Source organism: Eschrichtius robustus, chromosome 19 (assembly GCF_028021215.1).
Source record: "Eschrichtius robustus isolate mEscRob2 chromosome 19, mEscRob2.pri, whole genome shotgun sequence".
Taxonomy (NCBI): Eukaryota; Metazoa; Chordata; class Mammalia; order Artiodactyla; family Eschrichtiidae; genus Eschrichtius; species Eschrichtius robustus.
In genome coordinates, this window is record NC_090842.1 from 4,798,511 (window position 1) to 4,823,757 (window position 25,247).

Here is a 25,247-nt window from a genome sequence, read left to right on the forward strand (position 1 = left end):
TTGAATACCGTTCCTCTCTTTTATGCAAGAAAAAGGGATTGTCTCCAGGCCGGACGAATGGTCCTGGCCAAAAAAGGCTGAGTCAAACCCGGCCCCACATCCAAAGTGGGAGAGAGACACGTGGACTTGCAACTGTAATACAGTGAGATAAGGGGGAGGGTGGAGGTTGGCCCTTGGCCGTGGGGACCCAGGGCAGGAAGAACACTGGGTGCCTGGGAGTCTGCTACATGGGAAGGGCTGCGTCCTTCTCCATCCTTCGAACTGCCTGTCCTAGCTCCCGCTCTCCCCCACTGCAAGGAATGACCTGAACAGCCCGACCTGACTCAGCAGGGCTGTCTTCTCTCTGGATCGCCCACCATTTTGTTTCTGCTGGTCGCCTTCACTCAGTCATTCAGTATGACGTGTGGTAACGACACGTGGTGTGAAGATGTCTCAGTTCAACTCTTGCTTCTACCACTTACCAGCTGTGTGACCTTGGGCAAATCACCCAGCCTCTCTGTGCCCTGCTTTCCTCCTCTGTGAAATGAAGTTTACAGTAGAGCCTTTCCGCCTCCCCCTCCATGGCTTCGCATGCTGCCTGGGGTGCGACCCTGGCTCACCGCTGCTGTCATTCACATGCACATCTCCAGATCCCCAGAGACTTTTCTCTTTTACTCTGTTGGCCCGGTTCATTCCAGGAATGAAAAGTTTTTTCAAATGCTAAACTTTCCTGGCACCCCCGGGATAAAGCTTTTCTGCTCATGACATATAAGTATGGGGAATGACATTTGAGCTACGTTTGAAAGGGTAAGTTGGACATCCCAAGCAGATGAGAGAGGAGAAGGCATCCCAGGCTAGAGGGAATGGCATGCGCAGAGGCCCAGAGGAGTGAAGCAGTGGACAGTCGAGGAAGAACCCGGGCTGGCTGGAACATGGGGTGCTTGCAGGGAAACAGCAGGAAATGGGGTCGACAGGGGGAGACTGGACACCACGAGGACAGATACCCTTCGGCAATGAGCTGGGTGCCTGGCAAGGGTGGTTGAAGTAGCTTTATTTTTATTTATTTTTGAAGTATAGTAGATTTACAATGGTGTGTTAATTTCTGTTGTACAGCAAAGTGATTCAGTTATATGTATGTATACATTCTTTTTTATATTCTTTTCCACTATGGTTTATCACAGGATATTGAATATAGTTCCCTGTGCTGTACAGTAGGACCTTGTTGTTTAGCCATCCCATATATAATAGTTTGCATCTGGAAGTACTGTTATTTTCAATTCCACAAGCACACCATGAACTTTGGGAAGGCGAAGCTCTTTTATCCTAATTCTTTGTTACACTCAGTATATATTTGTTGTCTGTGTCAAAAGTTTCAGCAGCCTTGAGGCTCCTTTTCCCTATAACCCGTAATAATCCACAAGCAGAGGATGCTGCTCAAGCCTTGCCCAGATCTCACCTGCCCTGGACAGCCTGGAAGTTTTCAGCCACCCTCCCCCCCCCACCCACCCCCCCACCCCCCCACCCCCCCACCAAGGGCAGCCTGCAGCCAGGGGCTGATCAATAGCAAGGTGTAAAGGTCTGGCTCTTGCCTCAAGGTAGAGAGGACAGTTCTGTGGTTCTGTTCATGCTCCAGGGGTCCTCTGGGATCACGCTAAGGCTAGTTTCCCCGCCGAGACCACCCCTTTGTTGGGCTTTCTCGCTGCCCTGTGCTGCTTCCTTAGCTCCTTAAGGTTTCTCCTGCAAACGCTCACTCAATAAACCACTGCATGAAAATCCAGGTCACAGGTTCTGCATCTTAGAAACCTGACCTAAGGTGCCACAGATGAACAAGTGCATGAAGGGGCAGGGCTATTGGTGACAACTGCCCTTTTTTTCCTTCTCCTCCTCCTCCTGAAACAATTGCCCTTGTCCCCTACCAGTCCTTTTCTCCTTCGTCTGGGTTCCCCCAAAAGCAGACCCTGAGGCTAGAATTCAGGTTCAAGTAGCTAATTTGCAAAGTGCAAGAAACAGTCATGGGGGCGGGGGGTAGGGAGACAGGGAGGGGAAGAGGTTCTAACAGCGCAGGTCAAGGTGGAACTTTAGAGGTGACTCTTGGAAATAACAGAAAACACACGCCTTAGAGCTTTTCTACACAAGAGGTGGGGCAGATGGGGTATTTGCACATCATTCCTGGTGTGTATTGGCTGACAGCTCTTTGTGGGTTGTTAATCAGCCTGCATTCCCAACCTGCTGGGCCAGTGGGCAGAACATTTTCTGTGAATCGGGGGCAAAGCCCTCAGACCCAGAGCTGCAAATACTGGTATACCGCTAGAGGAGTAAGGCCTGAGGAATATGGATGGAACACCAACAGCATCTGCCATACCTTCCTTTACGGAACTATTCCTCCCCAAAGTCCTTTCCAAAAGCTTCTGTTGAAGCCGCCCATATGAGAACCTCACACAGCCCCACCCAGTGGTGTGGGCACATGATCCATGTCTAGCCAATCACGGTAGCCGATTCCTCGGCTACCGTGATTGGCTCAAGGAGTGGACATGTCCTCCAAGCAGGGCCAATCAGAATCTTTCTCTGGGATTTTTTTTTTTTTAAATTTATTTATTTTATTTATTTTTATATTTATGGCTGTGTTGGGTCTTCGTTTCTGTGCGAGGGCTTTCTCCATTTGCGGCAAGTGGGGGCCACTCTTCATCGCGGTGCGCGGGCCTCTCACTGTCGCGGCCTTTCTTGTTGCGGAGCACAGGCTCCAGACGCGCAGGCTCAGTAATTGTGGCTCGTGGGCCTAGTCGCTCCGCGGCATGTGGGATCTTCCCAGACCAGGGCTCGAACCCGTGTCCCCTGCATTGGCAGGCAGATTCTCAACCACTGCGCCACCTGGGAAGCCCTCTCTGGGATTTTTGTACAGTTGCTGGGTGAGAGAAGTTCTACTTTCTGTCACTAACTGGGGAGGGTTTAAACTCAAAGTCCGCATGGAAGTAGCTCATTTGCAATAGAAGCGAATGTGGCCAACACGCAGGGGAAGAGAACTGAGAGATGGGAGAGACAGAGTGAGAGAGAGGATGAAGATGATGATGTTGAATTCCTGGTCCCATTGTACTTCTAGGTGGTTACTTGTGCCAGTAAATTCCCCATCTTTTTTCCCCCAAAACTATTGGCTTAAGCTGGTGTGATTTCTGTTTATCTCATTTGCAACATCTGAGTCCTTACTAATGCAGAGTCTTCGTACTTTAATCCCTCAGTCTCAAAAGTGGCAGCATTTCAGGGATGAAGACATATCTGTTGACTGAGAATCTTGGATTATGAGTCTCTGTCCTCGAGACCAGGCCATTTCCATGCTGTTAGTTCCGGGAAGGCTGAGCTCAACTGGAAAGTTTCATATTTTTCTTTTCCAAGTTACGTAATACGTGTGATTCCAGGAAGCAGGAATTCAGGATGGGGGTTTGGAACAGGGGATCAGAGGTTGTTGGTCCGGGGATGTACCCTCAATTTGCCCAATGCTGGGGTGACTGTTTAATCAATCCCGTGGGACTTCTTGGGGAAATGCATTTCAGAACTGTCCACCCAGGAGATGGAAGGGGCACACATTTGTTTATTGGTTCCTGCACTGTCACTGTTGAGGGTAGCCCATGGGAGTTAACCCCACCGCCAACTTCTGGGTTGTGCAGTATGAGTCCCTAGAGGGCTTTGTGGTATTTCGTGCCATGGTGTCTGCGAAGTCTGGGGATTGAAGACGTAACTTGGTCCTGTGTGTCTGTGTGGGGGTCCCCGTCATTTTGCTTTTGCACAAAATCGGCAAGGCTTGGGCAGAACTGCTGGCTGTAGTGAGATGAGTTAGAGGTGGGGAGAGAGGATCTGAAGAGTGAGCACTTCACCAGTGACAATTTCTCATCTAGCAGATTGAAGACCGTAGTCCACCCTTACCCTTTACTCTCTTAAATCAGGATGGGGACTGCAGAGTTGTCTCTGCCACAACCCTTGTCTGCCTGTTGACCTTCAACCTCTTGCAAAGTCCCCTTTCTGGTCTAAGTGTCACCTTCTGAGCATCCAGAGATTTGGCAGGCCTGGGTCTGCATATTGGTTCCCTGCCCCTACCCACTCCCTCTGACCACCTTGGTGGGCTGGCACCAATACTGCTCTGGCTGGCATGTCCTCCCCTGCCCCTTCCTCTTGGGTCAGTCTCGGAGAGTTCTTAACATTGTAATGGGAGAAAGAATTCTGAAAATATCAGTTATGCCACCCATTGGCAAACGAGGTGGGCTGGTTATTCTCTATTTGCTTGCTCCCCAGATTCATTCTTCACTTTCTCTCTGTCCTGGAAGTCTGACCTTAATGAATGGCATCACCTACGCTCCCTCCCCTGTGACTTCCTGTTGGGGTCAGCCAGTGGGAGGCACCAGCTGGAGACTGGAGTGCGGGAGGAGAGAGGTGGGGGCATTTCTCTCCCTGCCCACCCCCTGCTTTGGGCTGAGGCTCTGTCAGTGGCTTCAGTGACCACAGCTCCTGCCAGGCAATCCTGTTAAAGAGAAACTATTCTGACACTAGCTAAAGATACAAGATAGACTTTATTCAGGACTACTGCAACAGGGGAGAGAATCCAAGCTCACCTCTGAATATAACAGAGACAGCTAAGGGTTTATAGCAGAGTCAGGGGTCAGTGGATGGAAAATTACTAAGGGGAGCTATCAAGGGTTGGGAGATTCTTGCTAAACTGACTTAATAGGATTCTTGCTAAAGGCAGGCCAAGGGCTTAGATATCAAAGGTGGGGGATGAGGAATTTGATCAGATATCAAGGGTGAGGGGATTCTCCCTAAACTGACTTATCAGGATACTTTGCTAAAACTGGGCTAGTCAAGCCAAAGACAGGATGGGGCCATGGTCAAGGCCTTGTTGAGAAGAGGGATCAGAAGAGCATGACTAAAGTTTGGCCAAGGAGGCATCTTTGCAATCCCTCTTCCAGGCTCTACCCTCCTAGGCCCTAGTAATGCTCTTCCCTGCATTTGTGTCTTCAGGCCCAGGGTGGTGACAGCTCTATTCTTGCTGGCCCTGGGTACCTCAGTAGGTTCTTCTAACTCGATTCTCTAAATAGTCCCTTATTTATTTTTAAATTTAATTTTAATTTTAATTTTTGGTTGTGCCATGTGGCTTGTGGGATCTTAGTTCCCTGACCAGGGATTGAACTCATGCCATGGGAGTGAAAGCACCAAGCCCTAACCATTGGACTGCCAGGGAACTCCCTATGGTCCTTTATTTAAATTCTCTTCAGAATCCCATCTGATGTGCCTTCTATTTGCTGTCAGCACTCTGACTCCAAACACAGGGAAAATTTGGCTTTCAATCTATTTATCTGTCATTTTCCAAAATGGCTTGTAGAGTCGTCTGCTTTCTCCCTCATACTGTCATAAGAACCTGAATTTCTGGTCTAAAGGGAAGGGAAATATGAACCCACAGCATTACATGGTAGGGAGCACATGAGGATGTACAACCAGGACACCCAGCACTTGTACTTACATGTGTGTGGCAATGGACAGATGGCTGAGCCTCAGTCGTCCCATCAATAAAATGGGCAGGGGCTTCCCTGGTGGCACAGTGGTTAAGAATCCACCCGCTAATGCAGGGGACACGGGTTTGAGTCCTGGTGCAGGAAGATCCCACATGCCTCGGAGCAACTAAGCCCGTGCGCCGCAACTACTGAGCCTCGCTCTAGAGCCCGCAAGCCACAACTACTGAGCCCATGTGCCACAACTACTGAAGCCCATGCGCCTAGAGCCCGTGCTCTGCAACAAGAGAAGCCACCACAATGGGAAGCCTGCACACTGCAACAAAGAGTAGCCCCTGTTCACCACAGCTAGAGAAAGCCCGTGCACAGCAATGAAGACCCAACACAGCCAAAAATAAATAAATAAATAAATAAATAAGAATACAATAAAATGGGCACAATAAAGCGACCCTGCCAATCAGCCTGTAGCCAGCAATATGTCTAGTATTGTGAGGTCACGGAAGGAATATTTATTGAATGAAAGAATGAGTGGATGATTGATTAAAATGACCTAATGCAAAACAGGCACCTCTGGGGACTTCCTTGGTGGTCCAGTGGTTGGGAGGCTGGGACTCCACGCTTCCACTACAAGGGGCATAGGTTTGATCCCTGGTCAGGGAACTAGGATCCTGAATGCCACGCAACATAGCCAAAAAAAAAAAAGGCACCTCTAGCTTCTAATGTCTAAGCAAATTTTAATTTTTATACATTTATTTTTTTAAGATGCTCTCTTAACCAACTTCCACTTTATTGACTCACTAGATTAATGTACCTGTCCCATTTCTTCTGTGAAACACACAAGTACATTGAACCCTCCACCTATGTACTTCTTCCCCTACCTTTGGCCTCTGTGCTTAGGTAGAGTCAGTTGTGTTTGCTCCCAAATTTGTGTATAGCAGTTGTGTTTATTATTGTCACTAATTGATTCAATTAAGTGTTACAGAAATTGTGGAAACATGAGGGTAAAAAGAAAGAATATTGTCTCTACGAAAACTGATATGAAACTTGGGAAAACTTGAAGCGAGTGACTTGAGGAAATTGACAACAAATGAGCTGTAGAAACTGGGACAGAGAAGTTGGAAGGAAATTGTGATCCCCAGGTGGGGGGCATCATTCTACACATTGATGGCTTTGAAAGCATCTTTAGGTTCTCCAGCTGCCATAAAGAACAGGAAATGGGAAATTGTAGCAGAAGAGTTATAGATGTGGTCCATGTGAGAAAGACCCAGGCCTATAAAAAAGAATGAAATAATGCCATTTGCAGCAACATGGATGGGCCTGGAGATTATCATACTAAATTAAGTCAGACAGAGAAAGACAAATACCATATGATATCACTTATATGAGCAATGTAAAAAAATGAAACAAATGAACTTATTTACAAAACAGAAATAGACCCACAGACGTAGCAAACTTATGATTCCCAAAGAGGAAAGGGGGAGGAGGGATAAATCAGGGATTTGGGATTAACAGATATACACTACTATATTTACATACATTTTTTTTTTTTAAACTTTGGGTTTATTTATTTATTTATTTATTATTTATTTATTTATTTATTTATTTATGGCTGTGTTGGGTCTTCATTTCTGTGCGAGGGCCCTCTCTAGTTGCGGCAAGTGGGGGCCACTCTTCATCGCGGTGCGCAGGCCTCTCACTATCGCGGCCTCTCTTGTTGCGGAGCACAGGCTCCAGACGCGCAGGCTCAGCAATTGTGGCTCACGGGCCTAGTTGCTCCGCGGCATGTGGGATCCTCCCAGACCAGGGCTCGAACCCCTGTCCCCTGCATTGGCAGGCAGATTCTCAACCACTGCGCCACCAGGGAAGCCCCACTATATTTAAAATAGGTAAACAACACGGACCTGCTATCTGGCACAGGAAACTGTATTCAATACCTTATAATAACCTATAATGGAAAATAATCTGAAAAAGAATTAATATAAATGTAACTGGATCACTTTGCTGTATACCGGAAACTAACACAACATTGTAAATCAGCTATACTTCAATAAAAAAAAAGAAAGAAAGAAAGAAAGAAATACACAGGCCTATTTCAGCCAGCCCATGCACAAAGAAGAATGTACACACATGTGTCTGGTCCAATCAAATACTCACGGTATGGATGAATTTAAGGTGACTCCCTGGGATAACTGACTTCTTTGATTCACTATTAGCTGATTGACCAAAATCCTGATTTTATAGCATAAGAAAGCTTCCTTGTCTTTCTGAATTTCTCTGCTTTTTTTTCCTTTTCTTCCAATTTCTCATTTTCTGTTTTCTCTGCTATTTTTCCTTCCTTTTTCTCTACTAAATGTCCAAGTATGAAACTGGTTTTTAAATTTATTTAATTTTATTTAATATTAAATTTAAAATTAATTTTAAATTTATTATATCTATTGAATTCAATGGCGTATTCTCTGTTAATAAACAATATTTCTTTACCTACTGCAGGCTGCTGTTATGGGCTGCTGAAACCCAAAGGGATGCTTATTTTAACACATACTGCAGACAATTGTGGCTTTTTATTTGCATATTGTTCACATTAATTTCTTCCTCTCTGTAGGCTTCCTCTGTATAATAGTTTCCCTTTGCCAGCATAAAATAAACACTTCAGAAAAAAACCTTATTGGACCCTGATAGTATATTTTAAATGCTCTAGGGAAAATTATTGTTGAAAGAAATTCAGTGGTAGATTTTGTTTTGTTTTTTTTTTGGTTTGTTTTTAGTGGAACCAAGAACCAAGGTTTTCATATATTATGTTTGCTTAAAATCAGGCAGAACTATAAACATGTTTCTGTCTGAGAGGAATTTATAGCCTGTTAAGGGGAAATAAAACAGAGGGTTTTTACAAAGCAAGTTTAAAAGTTTAACTGATGGGACTTCCCTGGTGGCACAGTGGTTAAGAATCCACCTGCTAATGCAGGGGACACAGGTTCGAGCCCTGGTACGGGAAGATCCCACATGCTGCGGAGCAACTAAGACCATGCGCCACAACTACGACCGTGCGCCACAACTACTGAGCCTGAGCTCTAGAGCCCACGAGCCACAACTACTGAGCCCACGTGCCACAACGACTGAAGCCTGCGTGCCTAGAGCCTGAGCTCCGCAACAAGAGAAGCCACCGCAATGAGAAACCCGTGCGCTGCAACGAAGAGAAGCCCCCGCTCACTGCAACTAGAGAAAGCCCGCGTGGAGCAACGAAGACCCAACACAGCCCAAAATAAATACTAAATAAATAAATAAACTCATTAAAAGAAAAAAAAAAAAGACCGTGGGTTCAAGTCCCAATCTGGGTTTCACAGTTTAAAAAAAAAAAAGTTTAACTGATGACACAAGATCCTCTGTGTTACTGAAACTTCTTTGTCATGTCAAAAGTAGAATCTAGTTCAGAAAAGCAACAGTCACTAGATCAAGAATTAATGCTCACGGATCCTTTGCTGTGACAGGGGACTCACTACCTCCCAGAGGACTCCACTGTAAGGAGCTTCTTTTTTCTTTAATCAATATATATATATATATTTTTAATGTCTTTATTGGAGTATAGTTGCTTTACAATGTTGTGTTAGTTTCTGCTGTATAAAAAAGTGAATCAGCTATACATATACATATATCCCCATATCTCCTCCCTCTTGCGTCTCCCTCCCACCCTCCCTATCCCACCCCTCTAGGTGGTCACAAAGCACGGAGCTGATCTCCCTGTGCTATGCGGCTGCTTCCCACTAGCTATCTACTTTACATTTGGTAGCGTATATATGTCAGTGCTACCCTCTCACTTCGTCCCAGCTTACCCTTCCCCCTCCCCGTGTCCTCAAGTCCATTCTCTACGTCTGAGTCTTTATTCCTGTCCTGCCCCTAGGTTCATCAGAACGATTTTTTTTTTTAGATTCCATACATATGTGTTAACATATGGTATTTGTTTTTCTCTTTCTGACTTACTTCACTCTGTATGACAGTCTCTAGGTCCATCCACCTCACTACAAATAACTCAATTGCATTTCTTTTTATGGCTGAGTAATATTCCATTGTATATATGTGCCACATCTTTTTTTTTTAAATTTATTTATTTTGGGCTGCATTGGTTCTTCGTTGCTATGCGCGGGCTTTTCTCTAGTTGCGGCGAGCGGGGGCTACTCTCCGTTGTGGTGTGCGGGCCTCTCATTGTGGTGGCTTCTCTTGTTGCGGAGCACGGGCTCTAGGTGCACGGGCTTCAGCTGTGGCACACAGGCTCAGTAGTTGTGGCTCGCAGGGTCTAAAGCGCAGGCTCAGTATTTGTGTTGCACGGCCTTAGTTGCTCCGCAGCATGTGGGATCTTCCCAGACCAGGGCTCGAACCCGTGTCTCCTGCATTGGCAGGCGGATTCTTAACCACTGCACCACCAGGAAGCCCATGCCACATCTTCTGTATCCATTCATGTGTCAATGTACACTTAGGTTGCTTCCATGTCCTGACTATTGTAAATAGAGCTGCAATGAACATTGTTGTACATGACTCTTTCTGAATTATGGTTTTCTCAGGGTATATGCCCAATAGTGGGATTGCTGGATCATATGGTAGTTCTATTTTTAGTTTTTTAAGGAACCTCCATACTGTTCTCCACAGTGGCTGTATCAATTTACATTCCCACCAACAGTGTAGGAGGGTTCCCTTTTCTCCACACCCTCTCTAGCATTTACTGTTTATAGATTTTTTGATGATGGCCATTCTGACCAGTGTGAGGTGATACCTCATTGTAGTTTTGATTTGCGTCTCTCTAATGATTAGTGATGTTGAGCATCTTTTCATGTGTTTGTTGGCAATCTGTATATCTTCTTTGGAGAAATATCTATTTACGTCTTCTGCCCATTTTTGGCTTGGGTTGTTTGTTTTTTGATATTGAGCTGCATGAGTTGCTTGTATATTTTGGAGATTAATCCTTTGTCAGTTGCTTTGTTTGCAAATATTTTCTCCCATTCTGAGGGTTGTCTTTTCATCTTGTTTATGGTTTCCTTTGCTGTGCAAAAGCTTTTAAGTTTCATTAGGTCCCATTTGTTTAATTCTGTTTTTATTTCCAATACTCTAGGGGGAGGTCAAAAAGGATCTTGCTGTGATTTATGTCATAGAGTGTTCTGCCTATGTTTTCCTCTAAGAGTTTGATAGTGTCTGGCCTTCCATTTAGGTCTTTAATCCATTTTGAGTTTATTTTTGTGTTTGGTGTTACGGCATGTTCTAATTTCATTCCTTTACATGTAGCTGTCCAGTTTTCGCAGCACCACTTATTGAAGAGGGTGTCTTTTCTCCATTGTATACTCTTGCCTCCTTTATCAAAGATAAGGTGACCATATGTGCGTGGGTTTATCTCTGGGCTTTCTCTCCTGTTCCATTGATCTATATTTCTTTTTTTGGTGCCAGTACCATACTGTCTTGATTACTGTAGCTTTGTAGTATAGTCTGAAGTCTGGGAGCCTGATTCCTCCAGCTGCATTTTTCTTTCTCAGGATTGTTTTGGCTATTCGGGGTCTTTTGTGTTGCCATACAAGTTGTGCAATTTTTTGTTCTAGTTCTGTGAAAAATGTCATTGGTAGCTTGATAGGGATTGCACTGAATCTGTAGATTGCTTTGGGTAGTATAGTCATTTTCACAATGTTGATTCTTCCAATCCAAGAACATAGTATATCTCTCCACCTGTTTGTATCATCTTTAATTTCCTTCATGAGTGTCTTATAGTCTTCTGTATACAGGTCTTTTGTCTGCTTAGGTAGGTTTATTCCTAGGTATTTTATTCTTTTCGTTGCAGTGGTAAATGGGAGTGTTTCCTTAATTTCTCTTTCAGATTTTTTATCATTAGTGTATAGGAATGCAAGGGATTCCTGTGCATTAATTTTGTATCCTGCTACTTTACCAAATTCATTGATTAGCTCTAGTAGTTTTCTGGTAGCATCTTTAGGATTTTCTATGTATAGTATCATTTCATCTGCAAGCAGTGACAGTATTACTTCTCTTTTCTGATTTGGATTCCTTTTATTTATTTTTCTTCTCTGATTGCTGTGCCTAAAACTTCCAAAACTATGTTGAGTAATAATGGTGAGAGTGGGCAACCTTGTCTTGTTCCCGATCTTAGAGGAAATGGTTTCAGTTTTTCATCAATGGTTTCAGTTTTTCGTCATCATCAAATGGTTTCATCATCACATGTTGGCTGTGGGTTTGTCATATATGGTCTTTATTGCGTTGAGGTAGGTTCCCTCTATGCCTACTTTCTGGAGGGTTTTTATCATAAATGGGTGTTGAATTTTTGTCAAAAGCTTTTACTGCATCTATTGAGATTATCATATGGTTTCTATCCTTCAATTTGTTAATATGGTGTATCACATTGATTGATTTGCATATATTGAAGAATCCTTGCATTCCTGGGATAAACCCCACTTGACCATGGTGTATGATCCTTTTAATGTGTTGTTGGATTCTGTTTGTTAGTATTTTGTTGAGGATTTTTGCATCTATGTTTATCAGAGATATTGGCCTATAGTTTTTTTTGTGTGTGTGTGACATCTTTGTCTGGTTTTGGTATCAGGGTGATGGTGGCCTCGTAGAATGAGTTTGGGAGTGTTCCTCCCTCCCTCCTATACTTTGGAAGAGTTTGAGAAGGATAGGTGTTATCTCTTTTCTAAATGTTTGATAGAATTCGCCTGTGAAGCCAACTGGTCCTGGGCTTTTGTTTCTTGGAAGATTTTTAATCACAGTTTGAATTTCAGTGCTTGTGAATTGTCTGTTTATATTTTCTATTTCTTCCTGGTTCAGTCTCGGAAGGTGGTGCTTTTCTAAGAATTTGTCCATTTCTTCCAGGTTGTCCATTTTATTGGCATATAGTTGCTTGTAGTAATCTCTCATGATCCTTTGTATTTCTTCAGTGTCAGTTGTTACTTCTCCTTTTTCATTTCTAACTCTGTTGATTTGAGTCTTCTCCCTTTTTTTCTTGATGAGTCTGGCTAATGGTTTATCAGTTTTGTTTATCTTCTCAAAGCACCAGCTTTTAGTTTTATTGATCTTTGTTATTGTTTCCTTCATCTCTTTTTCATTTATTTCTGATCTGATCTTTATGATTTGTTTCCTTCTGCTAACTTTGGGTTTTTTTTTGTTCTTCTTTCTCTAATTGCTTTAGGTGTAAGGTTAGGTTGTTTATTTGAGATGTTTACTTGTTTCTTGAGATAAGATTGTATTGCTATAAACTTCCCTCTTAGAACTTCTTTTGCTGCATCCCATAGGTTTTGGGTCGTTGTGTTTTCATTGTCATTTTTTCTAGGTATTTTTTGATTTCCTCTTTGATTTATTCAGTGATCTCTTGGTTATTGAGTAGCGTATTGTTTAGCCTCCATGTATTTGTATTTTTTTACAGTTTTTTTCCTGTAATTGATATCTAGTCTCATAGCATTGTGTTCGGAAAAGATACTTGATATGATTTCAAATTTACTAAGGCTTGATTTGTGACCCAAGATATGGTCTATTCTGGAGAATGTTCTATGAGTACTTGAGAAGAAAGTGTATTCTGTTGTTTTTGGATGGAATGTCCTATAAATATCAATTAAATCCATCTTGTTTAATGTGTCATTTAAAGCTTGTGTTTCTTTATTTATTTTCATTTTGGATGATCTGTCCATTGGTGAAAGTGGGGTGTTAAAGTCCCCTACTATTACTGTGTTCCTGTTGATTTCCCCTTTTATGGCTCTTAGCATTTGCCTTATGTATTGAGGTGCTCCTATGTTGGTTGCATAAATATTTACAATTGTTATATCTTCTTCTTGGATTGATCCCTTGATCATTATGTAGTATCCTTCTTTGTCTCTTGTAATAGTCTTTATTTTAAAGTCTATTTTGTCTGATATGAGAATTGCTACTCCAGCCTTCTTTTTTTAAAATTATTTATTCATTTATTTTTGGCTGCGTTGGGTCTTCATTGCTGGGCGCAGGCTTTCTCTAGTTGCAGTGAGTGGGGGCTACTCTTCATTGTGGTGCGTGGGCTTCTCATTACGGTGGCTTCTCTTTGTTGCAGAGCACAGGCTCTAGGTGTGCAGGCTTCAGTAGTTGTGGCGTGCAGGCTCAGTTGTTGTGGCTCGCGGGCTCTAGAGCTCAGCCTCAGTAGCTGTGGTGCATGGGCTTAGCTGCTCCATGGCATGTGGGATCTTCCCAGACGAGGGCTCGAACCTGTGTCCCCTGCCTTGGCAGGTGGATTCTTAACCACTGCACCACCAGGGAAGCCCGGTGCTGAATTCTCTTAACTTTTGCTTACCTGTAAAGGTTTAATTTCTCCATCAAATCTGAATGAGATCCTTGCTGGGTAGAGTAATCTTGGTTGTAGGTTTTTCCCTTTCATCACTTTAAATATGTCCAGCCACTCCCTTCTGGCTTGCAGAGTTTCTGCTGAAAAATCAGCTGTTAACCTTATGGGGATTCCCTTGTATGTTATTTGTTGCTTTTCCCTTGCTGCTTTTAATATTTTTTCTTTGAATTTAATTTTTGTTAGTTTCATTAATATGTGTCTTGGTGTGCTTTTCCTAGGGTTTATCCTGTATGGGACTGTCTGTGCTTCCTGGACTTGGGTGACTATTTCCTTTCCCATGTTAGGGAAGTTTTTGACTATAATCTCTTCAAATATTTTCTCAGACCCTTTCTTTTTCTCTTCTTTTTCTGGGACCCCTATAATTCAAATGTTGGTGCATTTAATGTTGTCCCAGAGGTCTCTGAGACTGTCCTCAATTCTTTTCATTCTTTTTTCTTTATTCTGCTCCCTGGCAGTTATTTCCACCATTTTATCTTCCAGCTCACTTATCCGTTCTTCTGCCTCAGTTATTCTGTTATTGATTCCTTCTAGAGAATTTTTAATTTCAGTAATTGTGTTGTTCATCACTGTTTGTTTGCTCTTTAGTTCTTCAAGATCCTTGTTAAATGTTTCTTGTATTTTCTCCATTCTGTTTCTGAGATTTTGGATCATCTTTACTCTTATTACTCTGAATTCTTTTTCAGGTAGGTTGCCTATTTCGTCTTCATTTATCTGGTCTTGTAGGTTTTTACCTTGCTCCTTCGTCTGTAACATATTTTTTTCTTTTTTTTTTTTTGATGGGTGGTGCTGTATTCTTGTCTTACTGGTTGTTTGGCCTGAGATGTCCAGCACTGGAGTTTGCAGGTAGTTGGATAGAGCTGGGTCTTGGTGCTGAGATGAGGACCTCTGGGAGGCCTCACTCCGATTTATATTGCCTGGGGTCTGAAGTTCTCTGTTAGTGCAGCGGTTTGGACTCGGAGCTCCCACCACAGGAGCTCGGGCCCGACCTCCAGCCTGGGAACCAAGATCCCACAAGCTTCCTGTGTGGTAAAAAAATAAATAAATAAAAAATAAATTAAAGAAGGAAGAAGGAAAGAAAAAAAGGAGCATTACAATGTCAAAGAATAAAAACAAAATAAAATTAGAAAGATAAAAAATATATTAGGAAAAATAAAACTATAATTGAAAGAACTGGTTGCTGGGGGTTCCTGCCTTCCACTTAGGTGTTCATGGTCCTCCACCAGTGCCTGGTAGGTGCCCTAGTTATGAGGAGACGCGAATTCCGTGTCCTCCTAGTACGTCATCTTGACTCCACCCCCAATCGATATATTTTTTAAAATTGAAGTATAATTGATTTACAGTGTTGTGTTAATTGCTATGAAACGGAAAGACAACTTCTTTATATTGACTCCAACTCTTTCTTCCTGTAACTGGTGTTGATCTGCTCCTGGGAGGGTTTATAAGAAGACTACCATCTGCTGCAAGAGACACCCCCTCCCAAATGGAGGGGCAGTTCCCCTGTCCTCCATGAAACTGCTCTCCTGCAGGATAAATTGCATCTGTGGCTTCTCATCCCCTCCCAGTGTCAGCTGGGGTCCTCCTTTAAGCACGATTCCACATCGGAACACAATTCTCAAGGCGTGGTCAGACCAATGCAACCACATCTTCTCCTTCCCTGGTTCTGGGCATTAGAGCTGCTCCTCCCATCTGCCCTCCTTGGCTCTGAATGGTTGGGTGGATGGTGGTGGCGTGGGGGAAGGGTGTCCCCACTGTAGGCTGGATTTCCCAGCTCCCTGGTCAAAGGCTTCCTGCTGAGTCTGGCAGTGGGAGACCCTCATGAGAGAGTGGAGGGCAGGAGGGAAGAAAAGGCAAGGGTATTTCTGCCCCTCTCTGGAGCAAATGTCCAGCAGCCATACCTCCTCTGAGCTGCAGCAACCCCTGGGTCACCCCAGCCCCTACTCTAGTGTCCCCTCCTCCCCTCTCTGTCTCTCTGACCCAGACCTGGTCACCAGTCTCTGGCCTGTGGCTGATTTCTGGGGGTGCGTCACCAATCTGCTAGGCTTCCCAGCTCTCCTGTCCCTGCTGCAGCCAATACCCTGCGTTCAATTCTTCCTACTTATATACTTCTCTCTCTCATTTGCTTGATTATTTATATATATACAGTTTCTGTTTTCCAGTGGACTCTAGTACTGTGTGTTACTTCTAGTAAGGCAGTTTAAGCTTACATACCACTTGGAAGGGGCAGGGGACTGGCACTTAAAGTATTAGCTGCTTTTATATCCTTTGATATGCATTTTCCACATATGATCCTCAAATAATTCCTCTGTGGGAGGTACCCACTTAATGGAAGAGGAGACTGAGGCTCAGGAAGGGTAGGCAGAGCCAGGATTTGGGTGAGCAGTTGCCTGAACCCTTAGCCATTAGACCACACTGCCCCACTCAGAGACTTGGACCCACCCTGCCCTTACTCACGGTAGATAAAATCCCAGGTCATGTTGCCCCTTCCAGTGTCTTCTTGCTGGATTTCTGGAACTCAAGCGGAGTTCTCTCAGTGACTCACGGTTTCTGAGAAAGACCATTCAGGTCATGGGTATTACGTTCCCTCAGTCAGTTGCTCAGCATCTTCATTTCCCAAAAGTTCCTGGGAGTCTCTTCTCAGAGATTTGACAATGAGTGAGCTCAGCGCTGATTTTATAAATATCATTTTCTGTAAATATCCATTCCATGTAAGGCACCTGTTTCAGAATGACAACCACCTTGCTGAGAACAGCAAGTTTCAGGGTTATGTTTTATTCCCATCTCTAATTACAGCTGAGGTGGGATTTCTTTCTTTCTTTCTTTCTATAGCCCCAAGGAAAGTGTGGAAACCAGGACACTGACCTTAAAAATTCTGTATGGTTTTTTTTTGCAGTGAAAGAAATAAAGCTCATGCAAAAATTATGGTCTTTAAAAGTCAGCACAGGACTTCCCTGGTGGCGCAGTGGTTAAGAATCCACCTGCCAAGGCAGGGGACACAGGTTCAAGCCCTGGTTCGGGAAGATCCCACATGCCGCGGAGCAACTAAGCCCGTGCGCCAGAACTACTGAGCCTGCACTCTAGAGCCGGCGAGCCACAGCCACTGAGCCCGTGTGCAACAACTACTGAAGCCCACGCACCTAGAGCCTGTGCTCTGCAACAAGAGAAGCCACTGAAATGAGAAGCCCGTGCACCGCAATGAAGAGTAGCCCCTGCTCACCGCAACTACAGAAAGCCCGCGCACAGCAACGAAGACCCAACACAGCCAAAAATAAGTAAATAAAAATTTAAAATTTCATTAAACATTTTAAATTTGAGGTATAGTTGCTGTACAATATCATGTAAGTTTCAGGTGTACAACATGGTGATTCATATCATTAAACATTTTTAAAGTGTGCAGTTCAGTGATTGTTCATATATTCACAAAGTTGTGTGACCATTATCACTATCTAATTCCAGAACATTTTCATCAGCCCCCCAAACAAACCCCATACTCATTAGCAGTCACTCCCCATTCCCCCCCTCCCTCCAGCCCCTGACAGCCACTAATCTACTTTCTGTCTCCATAGATTGACTATTCTGGACATTTCATGTCAATGGAATTGTATATTTTATGATCTTTTGTGACTGGCTTCTTTCACTCAGCATAATGGGTTTTTTTTTCATTTTTAATGAAGCTTTTAAATTATTTTTAAAAATTTTTAATGAAATATACTTGATTTACAATGTTGTGTTAGTTTCAGGTGTACAACAAAGTGATTCAGTTATACATACATATACGTACATCTTTTTTCCATTCTCTTCTGTTATAGTTATTACAAGATATTGAGTAGAGTTCCCTGTGCTATACAGTAGGTCCTAGTTGGTCAATATACATACTACTATATGTGTTTTATCTATAGTAGTGTGTATATTTTAATTCCAAACTCCTAATTTATCCTTCCCTTCCCCCTTCCCTTTTGGTAACCATAAATTTGTTTTCTATGTCTGTGAGTCTGTTTCTGTTTTGTGAATAAGTTCATTTGTATCATTTTTTTTTTAGATTCCACATATAAGTGATATCATATGGTATTGATATTTGTCTTTCTCTGTCTGACTTACTTCACTTAGTATGATCATTTCTAGGTCCATCCATGTTGCTGCAAATGGCATTATTTCATTCTTTTTTATGGCTGAGTAATATTCCAGCATAATGTTTACAAGGTCTGTCTATGTTATAAAAATGAATCAGTACTTCATTCCATTTTATGGCCAAATAACATTCCATTGTATGGATAGACCATGTTTTTGTTTGTCCAATCATCAGTTGAAGGACACTTAGGTTTTCACTTTTGGGCTACTGTGAATAATACTGCTATGAACATTCACATACAAGTTTTTATGTAGACGTATGTTTCCATTTTTGTTGGGTATATTCCTATACATGGAATTTCTGGGTCATATATAGTTAGATGTTTAACATTTTGAGGACCTGCCAAACTGTTCTCCAAAGCAGATACACCATTTTACATTCCCATCAACAGTATATGAGGGTTCCAATTTCTCCACATCCTCACTGATACTTGTTATTGTCTTTTTAAAAAATTATTTTATTTTTATTTTTGCCTCGTTGGGTCTTCGTTACTTCATGTGGGCTTTCTCTAGTTGTGGGGAGCAGGGGCTTCTCTTTGTTGTGGTGCGCGGGCTTCTCATTGTGGTGACTTCTCTTGTTGCGGAGCACAGGCTCTAGGCATGCGGGCTTCAGTAGTTGTGGCTTGCGGGCTCTAGAGCGCAGGCTCAGTAGTTGTGGCGCACGGGCTTACTTGCTCCGAGGCATGTGGGATCTTCCTGCACCAGGACTCAAACCCGTGTCCCCTGCATTGGCAGGCAGATTCTCAACCACTGCGCCACCAGGGAAGCCCCCAGCACCATTTGATAAAGGACTACTCTTTCCCCATGAAATTATCTTGGCACCTTTGCAAAAATCAATTGACCATAAATGTATGAGCTTATCTCTGGACTCTCAAAAGTGTTCCATTGGTCTATGTGTCCACTGTTATGCAAGTATCACCTTCCTTGACTCTTCTCTCACCCTCACCCCACAACCACCCATTCAACAACTGTAAATTACCTGCCCCCCTGGGACCAGTGCCGTGCTTGGACCTGAGCATACGATGGTGAGTGAGATGGACACCCTCCCTGTCCTCGTGGACCTGACATTCTTCTGGGAGTGGATAGACAACATAGTTGTAAAGAGATGCAGGAGAAAGGTGATCTCAGATAGCTATGACTGCTAAGGAAAACAAAAGGCTATGTGGTAGAGAGTGACCAGGGGAGGTCCCAGAGGGGGCTGCTTTATATTGGGATGTTGGGGAATCCTCTCTGAGGGGCAACCTGTGAGGTCTGAATGAGAGGTCAGCCATGCAGAATTTGGGATAAGTTGTGCAGCCAGAGGGGCAGAATTTGCCTGGAGATGAAACTAATACAAAAAGGAGGGCAAGGACTTCCCTGGTAGCACAGTGGTTAAGAATCCGCCTGCTAATGCAGGGGACACCGGTTCGAGCCCTGGTCCCAGAAGATCCCACATGCCGTGGAGCAACTAAGCCCGAGAACCGCAACTACTGAGCTCGCACTCTAGAGCTCACGAGCCACAACTACTGAAGCCTGCGCGCCTAGAGCCCATGCTCCGCAACAAAGACAAGCCACTGCGATAAGAAGGCCGTGCACCACAACAAAGAGTAGCCCCCGCTCTCCGCAACTAGAGAAAGCCTGCGCGCAGCAACAAAGACCCAACGCAGCCAAAAATAAATAAATAAATAAATAAATTTATTTAAAAAAAAAAAAGGAAAAAAAGGAGAGCAAAGTAGAAACATGAAGAAAGATAGAGGGCAAGCCCTGATGAAAACATGCCTGATGCCTGAATTCCCCTAAGTTTGGGCCTTCCCATTATGGAGTCATTGCTTTCTCTCCACTGTGTAGGCCTATTTGAAGTGTAATCCCCTAGCCCTCCTAGACTGTAATCCCCATGAGGGCAGGGAGCATATTTGTCTAGTTCAAATTTGCACCCAGGCAGCTTTTACATATAACATTGTTATTACCCAAGTTGAAGAATCCAGAGATTTCACAAAAAGATTCTGATTTTTTTCCTTTTCTTAGACAATTGGAAGGCTTGGTATGGTCATGCTAGGATTCTTGCCTGGCAACTGGGGTGGGTCTGAGAACCAGAGGCCCCCTTTAGATGGCAGTTCAGAAGAAGAAACTGACACCCAGAAGAGGATGACCTTCAGAAGAAATTTTTTACAGGCTGTGTGCTTGGCTCATTTACGTTATGTGCCTGCCCCCTACAGGCAAGTGGGTTTGTGACCCCCCCCTTGGACACATAATAGACCCACTGTCAGGAATGAATGAATGAATGAGTAAATGAATGAATGAATTTATACACTCCCCCAGTTCTTGACACAGTAGCTAGCATATAATAAGTGCCAAATATTTTGATTTGATTTCTCTTCTAAAGAAACATGAGTTGAATTAGATTGCTTTCTTTATTGTACGCATCCTGATTTAAACAAATATTCACACACCGCATTTATTTCTGGTGTACACTGTATTTTTGTGCCTTAGCTGGGCACATGGACCTCAGGCTGCTCAAAATTAGGGTTCGCCTCAAAACCAACCCTTTACACTTTCAGTCCAGCAGAGGGCAACAGCAACTTGGAATAGGAGAAACACAGTTAAGGCACCACCCCCCCCCACCCCCCGCCCCCAGGATCCCTGAACCATAGAATCAAATCCAGGATGGAAGTCACCTTGTTGTTGTTATTTAATATTCTTACTGGGTAATGTATTCATGGGTTTAAAAATAGAACAGAAGAGAAGAGAAGAGAATAGAAGTAAAATGGTGTATGATGAAATCGCCTTCCCTCCCCTTTTCCCCTTGTGTCTGGCTTCCTACCTCACTTCCACCTCAGGTACAACTGTTATTTTTCTCTTGTATGCTCTTCCAGAGGTGTTTATGCACATGTAAACAGATACAAATATCTCTGTAAACCCTCCCCACACTTTACCCAAAGGTAGCAACACAAAAAGGTGTTTTGGACATACTGTTCTATACCTTGTTTTGTTCGATCATGAAGTAGATTGTAGAACTATCCATAGCAGTACATAGAGAGAAGGCCCCCTACTCTCTCTGTTTTTCCAGCTGCAGACTTCTCCGTGGCACACCTTTATCATCATCTATTCAGTGGGGGGCTTCTGCTGCCAGAAACAAAGCTCAGTGAATAACCTTGACTATATTTTGCACACACTTGAGTATGTCTACAACAGTGGCCATTGGCTCCAGCTGCACATGAGAATGACGAAGGGGGCTTTTAAAAATCCCACCCCCCAAGCCATACCTCAGATCAACTACATCAGAATCCCTGAGCATGGGACCAGGGCACACAGGGAGCCCTATGTGCTGTTGACATCTGGGGAAACTGACTGGTCGAGAGCACGTAGATTTCTAAATTTGCTAGATATTGACAAATGGCTTCCATGGCTGGTTCTACCAACTTGCACTCTCACCGGCTTGTATGAGAGGCCTGGGGGTTCACAGCCTCACTAACAAAGCATGCTTGTCAAACTTTGCTTTTTGCTAACCTGCTAGGTTTTTTTTTAAGATATCGCAGTTTCGCTTTAATTGGCATTTTTCTTATTAGGGCTTGAGATTGAACATCTTCTCATGTGTTTAAGAGCCTTCTGTTCTGTCTGGTCATATCCTGTGCCCACTTTTCTTTTCTCTCTCTCTCTCTTTTTTTTTTTTTTTGGCCGTGCCACATGCCTTGCGGGATCTTAGTTCCCTGACCAGGGATTGAACCCGGGCCCCACGCAGTGGAAACAGAGAGTCCTAACCACCGGACCGCCAGGGAATTCCCTCTTTTCTCTTTTTTAGGTTGGTTTCTCTACATGTCAGCAAGACAAATTCTTTGTGATTTGAGTTGCAAATACTTTCTACTGCCTTGTCTTTTGTTTTGTTTTTTCCCCTTGAAGAAGACTTTTTACATATTTGAATGTATCCATCTTTTGTTATGGCTTCTGTATTTTGAGTCATGGTTAGAAAGACCTTTCTCATTCCAGTCTTATAAAGGAAGCTTCCCATGTTTTCTTCTGGCACTTTTGTGGTTTCCTTAATTTACAGGCAAATCTTTGATCCTTTTGGCATTTACCCTGATCTGTGGTGTGAGGTATGGATCCATCTTTGTTCTTCTTTCTAATGGCCGATTGTCCCATTACCTTTATCAAGAAGTAAGGTAGGAGCTGCATCAAACTGGAATTTCTTTGTTTTTGTCTTTGTATTTATAGCAACATCAGCTCCTACTTTCCTGTAAATGTGGTCTCATCCACCCCCTCCCCCCATTTACCTGTTCAATGCTTGCTTGATTGATTTTTGTTTGTTTGCCATTGAGAATTGAGAATTTTATTACTAATCGGACATTGTTCCTGACTTTTGGGGTTTCTATTTAGGATTTATTTTAGTTAATAACCAACAACGATGACCTCTTGTTGAATGTCTAATATATCTGTTTACAAGTATCGGTTCCGTTAATCATAAAGCAAACCTATGGTGTCAGTACTATTATTATTCCATTGGAGGAAAGTAATCAGAGAGTTTTTCAGGCTTGTCCAAGGGCCCACAGTTAAAAAGAGGCAGCGCTAGATGCAATGCAAGAGCCGTGTCTCTGGGGTCTGGGTTTTTTACTTGCCTTGACCCTGTAACTCGTCTTTGTGGAATGATTGCAGGAGGGAATCATTGCAGGAGGGAATGAATGAGTGAGTCAGTGAGGGCAGAAAGAAGACAGAATGAGTCAGCTCCTGCCCTCGGAGGAACCCAAAGGGGGAGATAAGATGTGAATGCAAATAACCGGAACACAAAGTAAACAGTGATCCCACCAGCATTTTGGAAGCAGTCCAGTTTCTATTCCCTCCTATTTAAAAATGCTTAATTCTTTCCAATTCCTCCCTACCTAGAAACCAGGGAGCCATACACTGGGGCAGGGGCAGTCTCCTTGGGTTTGATGCATTAAATCACCCACTTGGAGGTCCCCTGTGGAGCCCTGCAGCCTGGCGGGGGGGGAAGGGAGGGAGGGAGATAGAGGGAGGGGGATAGAGGGGAGGTGGGTATAGGTAGGAGGGAGGGGGGTTAGGGAAGTGGGAGGAGCAAGGAGGAGGAGGGGAGGCAAGGGAGAAAATGAGACAGGCTCAAGGAGGGAGGACGGAGAAGGAGATGAGAAGATAGAGGGAAAGGAGAAAGAGGGCTTGGGGAGGAGGAAATGGGGGGAGGAGCTGGGGGAGTGGGAGAAGGAGGAAAGGGCTGGGGGATAGAGGAGAAGAGGGGGTAGGGAGAAGAAGAGGAGGAGGAGGAAGGAGGAGGAGGGGGGAAAAAAGTCCCCTCCTCCAGCCCCCACCGCAGAGTTGCGCAACTCACTCGGGCTGGGATTGGTCGCTGCCACGTAAAGACGCCCCGCCCTCTATGCCCTACGACCAATAGCGAGAGGAGGCGGGGCGGGATGCGTCCTGGGAGACCAATGGCCGGAGGGGGGCGGGGCGGCGCGGCCTGGGTCTGGCGCGCGCTCCCGGCGCCCTCGGAGCCAGAGCAGCGCTCGGAGCTCAGAGCGCGCTTTCCCTCGCCGCTGTCGCCGCCGCTGCCCGCCGGCCCGCCCTTGGCGCGTCCCCGCCCCGCTCTGCTCCGATCCCTGCAGCCGTCCCGGAGCGCGCTTACCTGTCGCTGCCAGCACAGTATCCCCGTTGCGGCACCGCGGCGATGGCCACCAAGATCGACAAAGAGGCTTGCCGGACGGCGTACAACCTGGTGCGCGACGACGGCTCGGCCGTCATCTGGTGAGGAACTTTCCTTTGCTCTCCAAGCCCCGCTCCCCGAGCTCGCAAGGGGCCTGGTGCACTGAGCGGTCTTCCAGACCGGACGGATTAAGGGTCATCCCGTGCTGTCTTCCCGTAGCCTTAACCCAGGACGGCGTGGAAAGCCAGCGCTGGCTTCTCCCTAGCCAGAGCATCTTTTAGATTGTCCTGCTGGAAGCTCGGCACTGTGCAGCTACCAACGCTGATGTGTGTGTGTGTGTTTTTCTCTTCTCCCAATCCAAAGGGTGACTTTTAAATATGACGGCTCCACCATCGTCCCCGGCGAGCAGGGAGCGGAATATCAGGACTTCATCCAACAGTGCACAGGTAGGGAGACGCGCCATCTGGAGGAGTTCCCCGTCTTTTGGGATATTGTCAGTGCCGGGGAGGGGCGGCAGAGGCCAAACTGGGCGGAGCCTGTGGCCACCCTGGGCGCCTCTGACACTGTAGGAACCAGATTTGAGCGTTCTAAAGCCTCACAAAGCCTTCTCCCCTCTGGGCATCCAGAGCGATCAGAGGCGACCGCCTGGCTTCCTCTCTCCCAAGGTAACCTTTCCAGGCACGGCAGCTCCTTTGCCTCCTGCGGGTCGCTAGTTTTCCACCGTCAACTGCCGCGGTTCCAAACTCCTGGTCCAGCCCTCCCCGCTTTCCCCTTCCACCGGTCAGTGAGCCCCAATAAAAACAATCCTGGTGCTTACTGCAGGAGCTAGAAACGGTCAGCTTCACCCACCCCCCTTCTCCCACAATCATTGTCCGTGTGCTGGTGATATGATTTTATTTGTAGACTATAGAACCAGATATGAAAGGGTGCCCACCGTAGGATCCCATTTATATGAAATGATAGAAAAGGCAAAGCTAATCTGTGGTGTGAAAAGCCAGAAGAATGCTCATATTTGCGGGTAGATAGCCACTGATGGGGGGCGGGAGGGGCACCCGGAAGGCGGTGTAGGGTCGGGTGGGGTTGGAAATGTATTTTGATCTTCGAGGCGGTTAAACAGGTTTGTACATATGTAAGAAATCTTTCAAGCAGAATCCTTAGGATTTGTAAACTTTGTGCCCTTCCTGCGGTGTGTTGAACCATTAGGAGGAAAGAACGCATGCAGGTAGAACCACAATCCCCCATCCCCACCCCATAGAAGCAAAAGGCCCAGCATCATTGGTAATAGGGCCTTTTAAAGCTGAGATTGGAGAATGGGCTCTTTTCCAGGCTGTGGTCTCTAGCTTGGAAACAGATATATTCAGACACAGGCAGTGCAGCCTGGAGGTTAGGGTGGGGACTCATGTCAGCAAGGTGGGTTGGAATCCCCGCGTGGCCACCCTCTAGCTGTGTGGTTTGGGTGGGGCAAGTTACTTAACCTCTCGGGGCCTTGGTTTCCTCACCTGTAATCTTAGAGGGCTGTTGTGAGGATTGGTGAGTCAGTACCTGTGCAAACGACATGGTCATTTGTGAAATAAATATAAAGTACTCATCATGCCCAGGATCATGCGACGGCCCCTTTCCTTTATTCAAATGATATTTCGCATTTACTCTACTTAAAAGAATATTTATAAAGTGTCTG

The 25,247-nt window shown here is 44.7% G+C and overlaps 1 protein-coding gene across 1 annotated transcript in view; it reads left to right on the forward strand.

Moving 5' to 3' along the window:
• Positions 1-23,411: 23,411 nt before the first annotated feature.
• Positions 23,412-25,247, forward strand: part of COTL1 (coactosin like F-actin binding protein 1) — a 43,321-nt gene continuing 41,485 nt past the window's right edge. The window contains exons 1-2 of the mRNA XM_068528387.1: positions 23,412-23,670; positions 23,933-24,015. Coding sequence (XP_068384488.1) covers positions 23,594-23,670; positions 23,933-24,015 — 160 coding nt within the window. The 5' untranslated portion in view covers positions 23,412-23,593. The remainder of the gene's footprint in view (positions 23,671-23,932; positions 24,016-25,247) is intronic.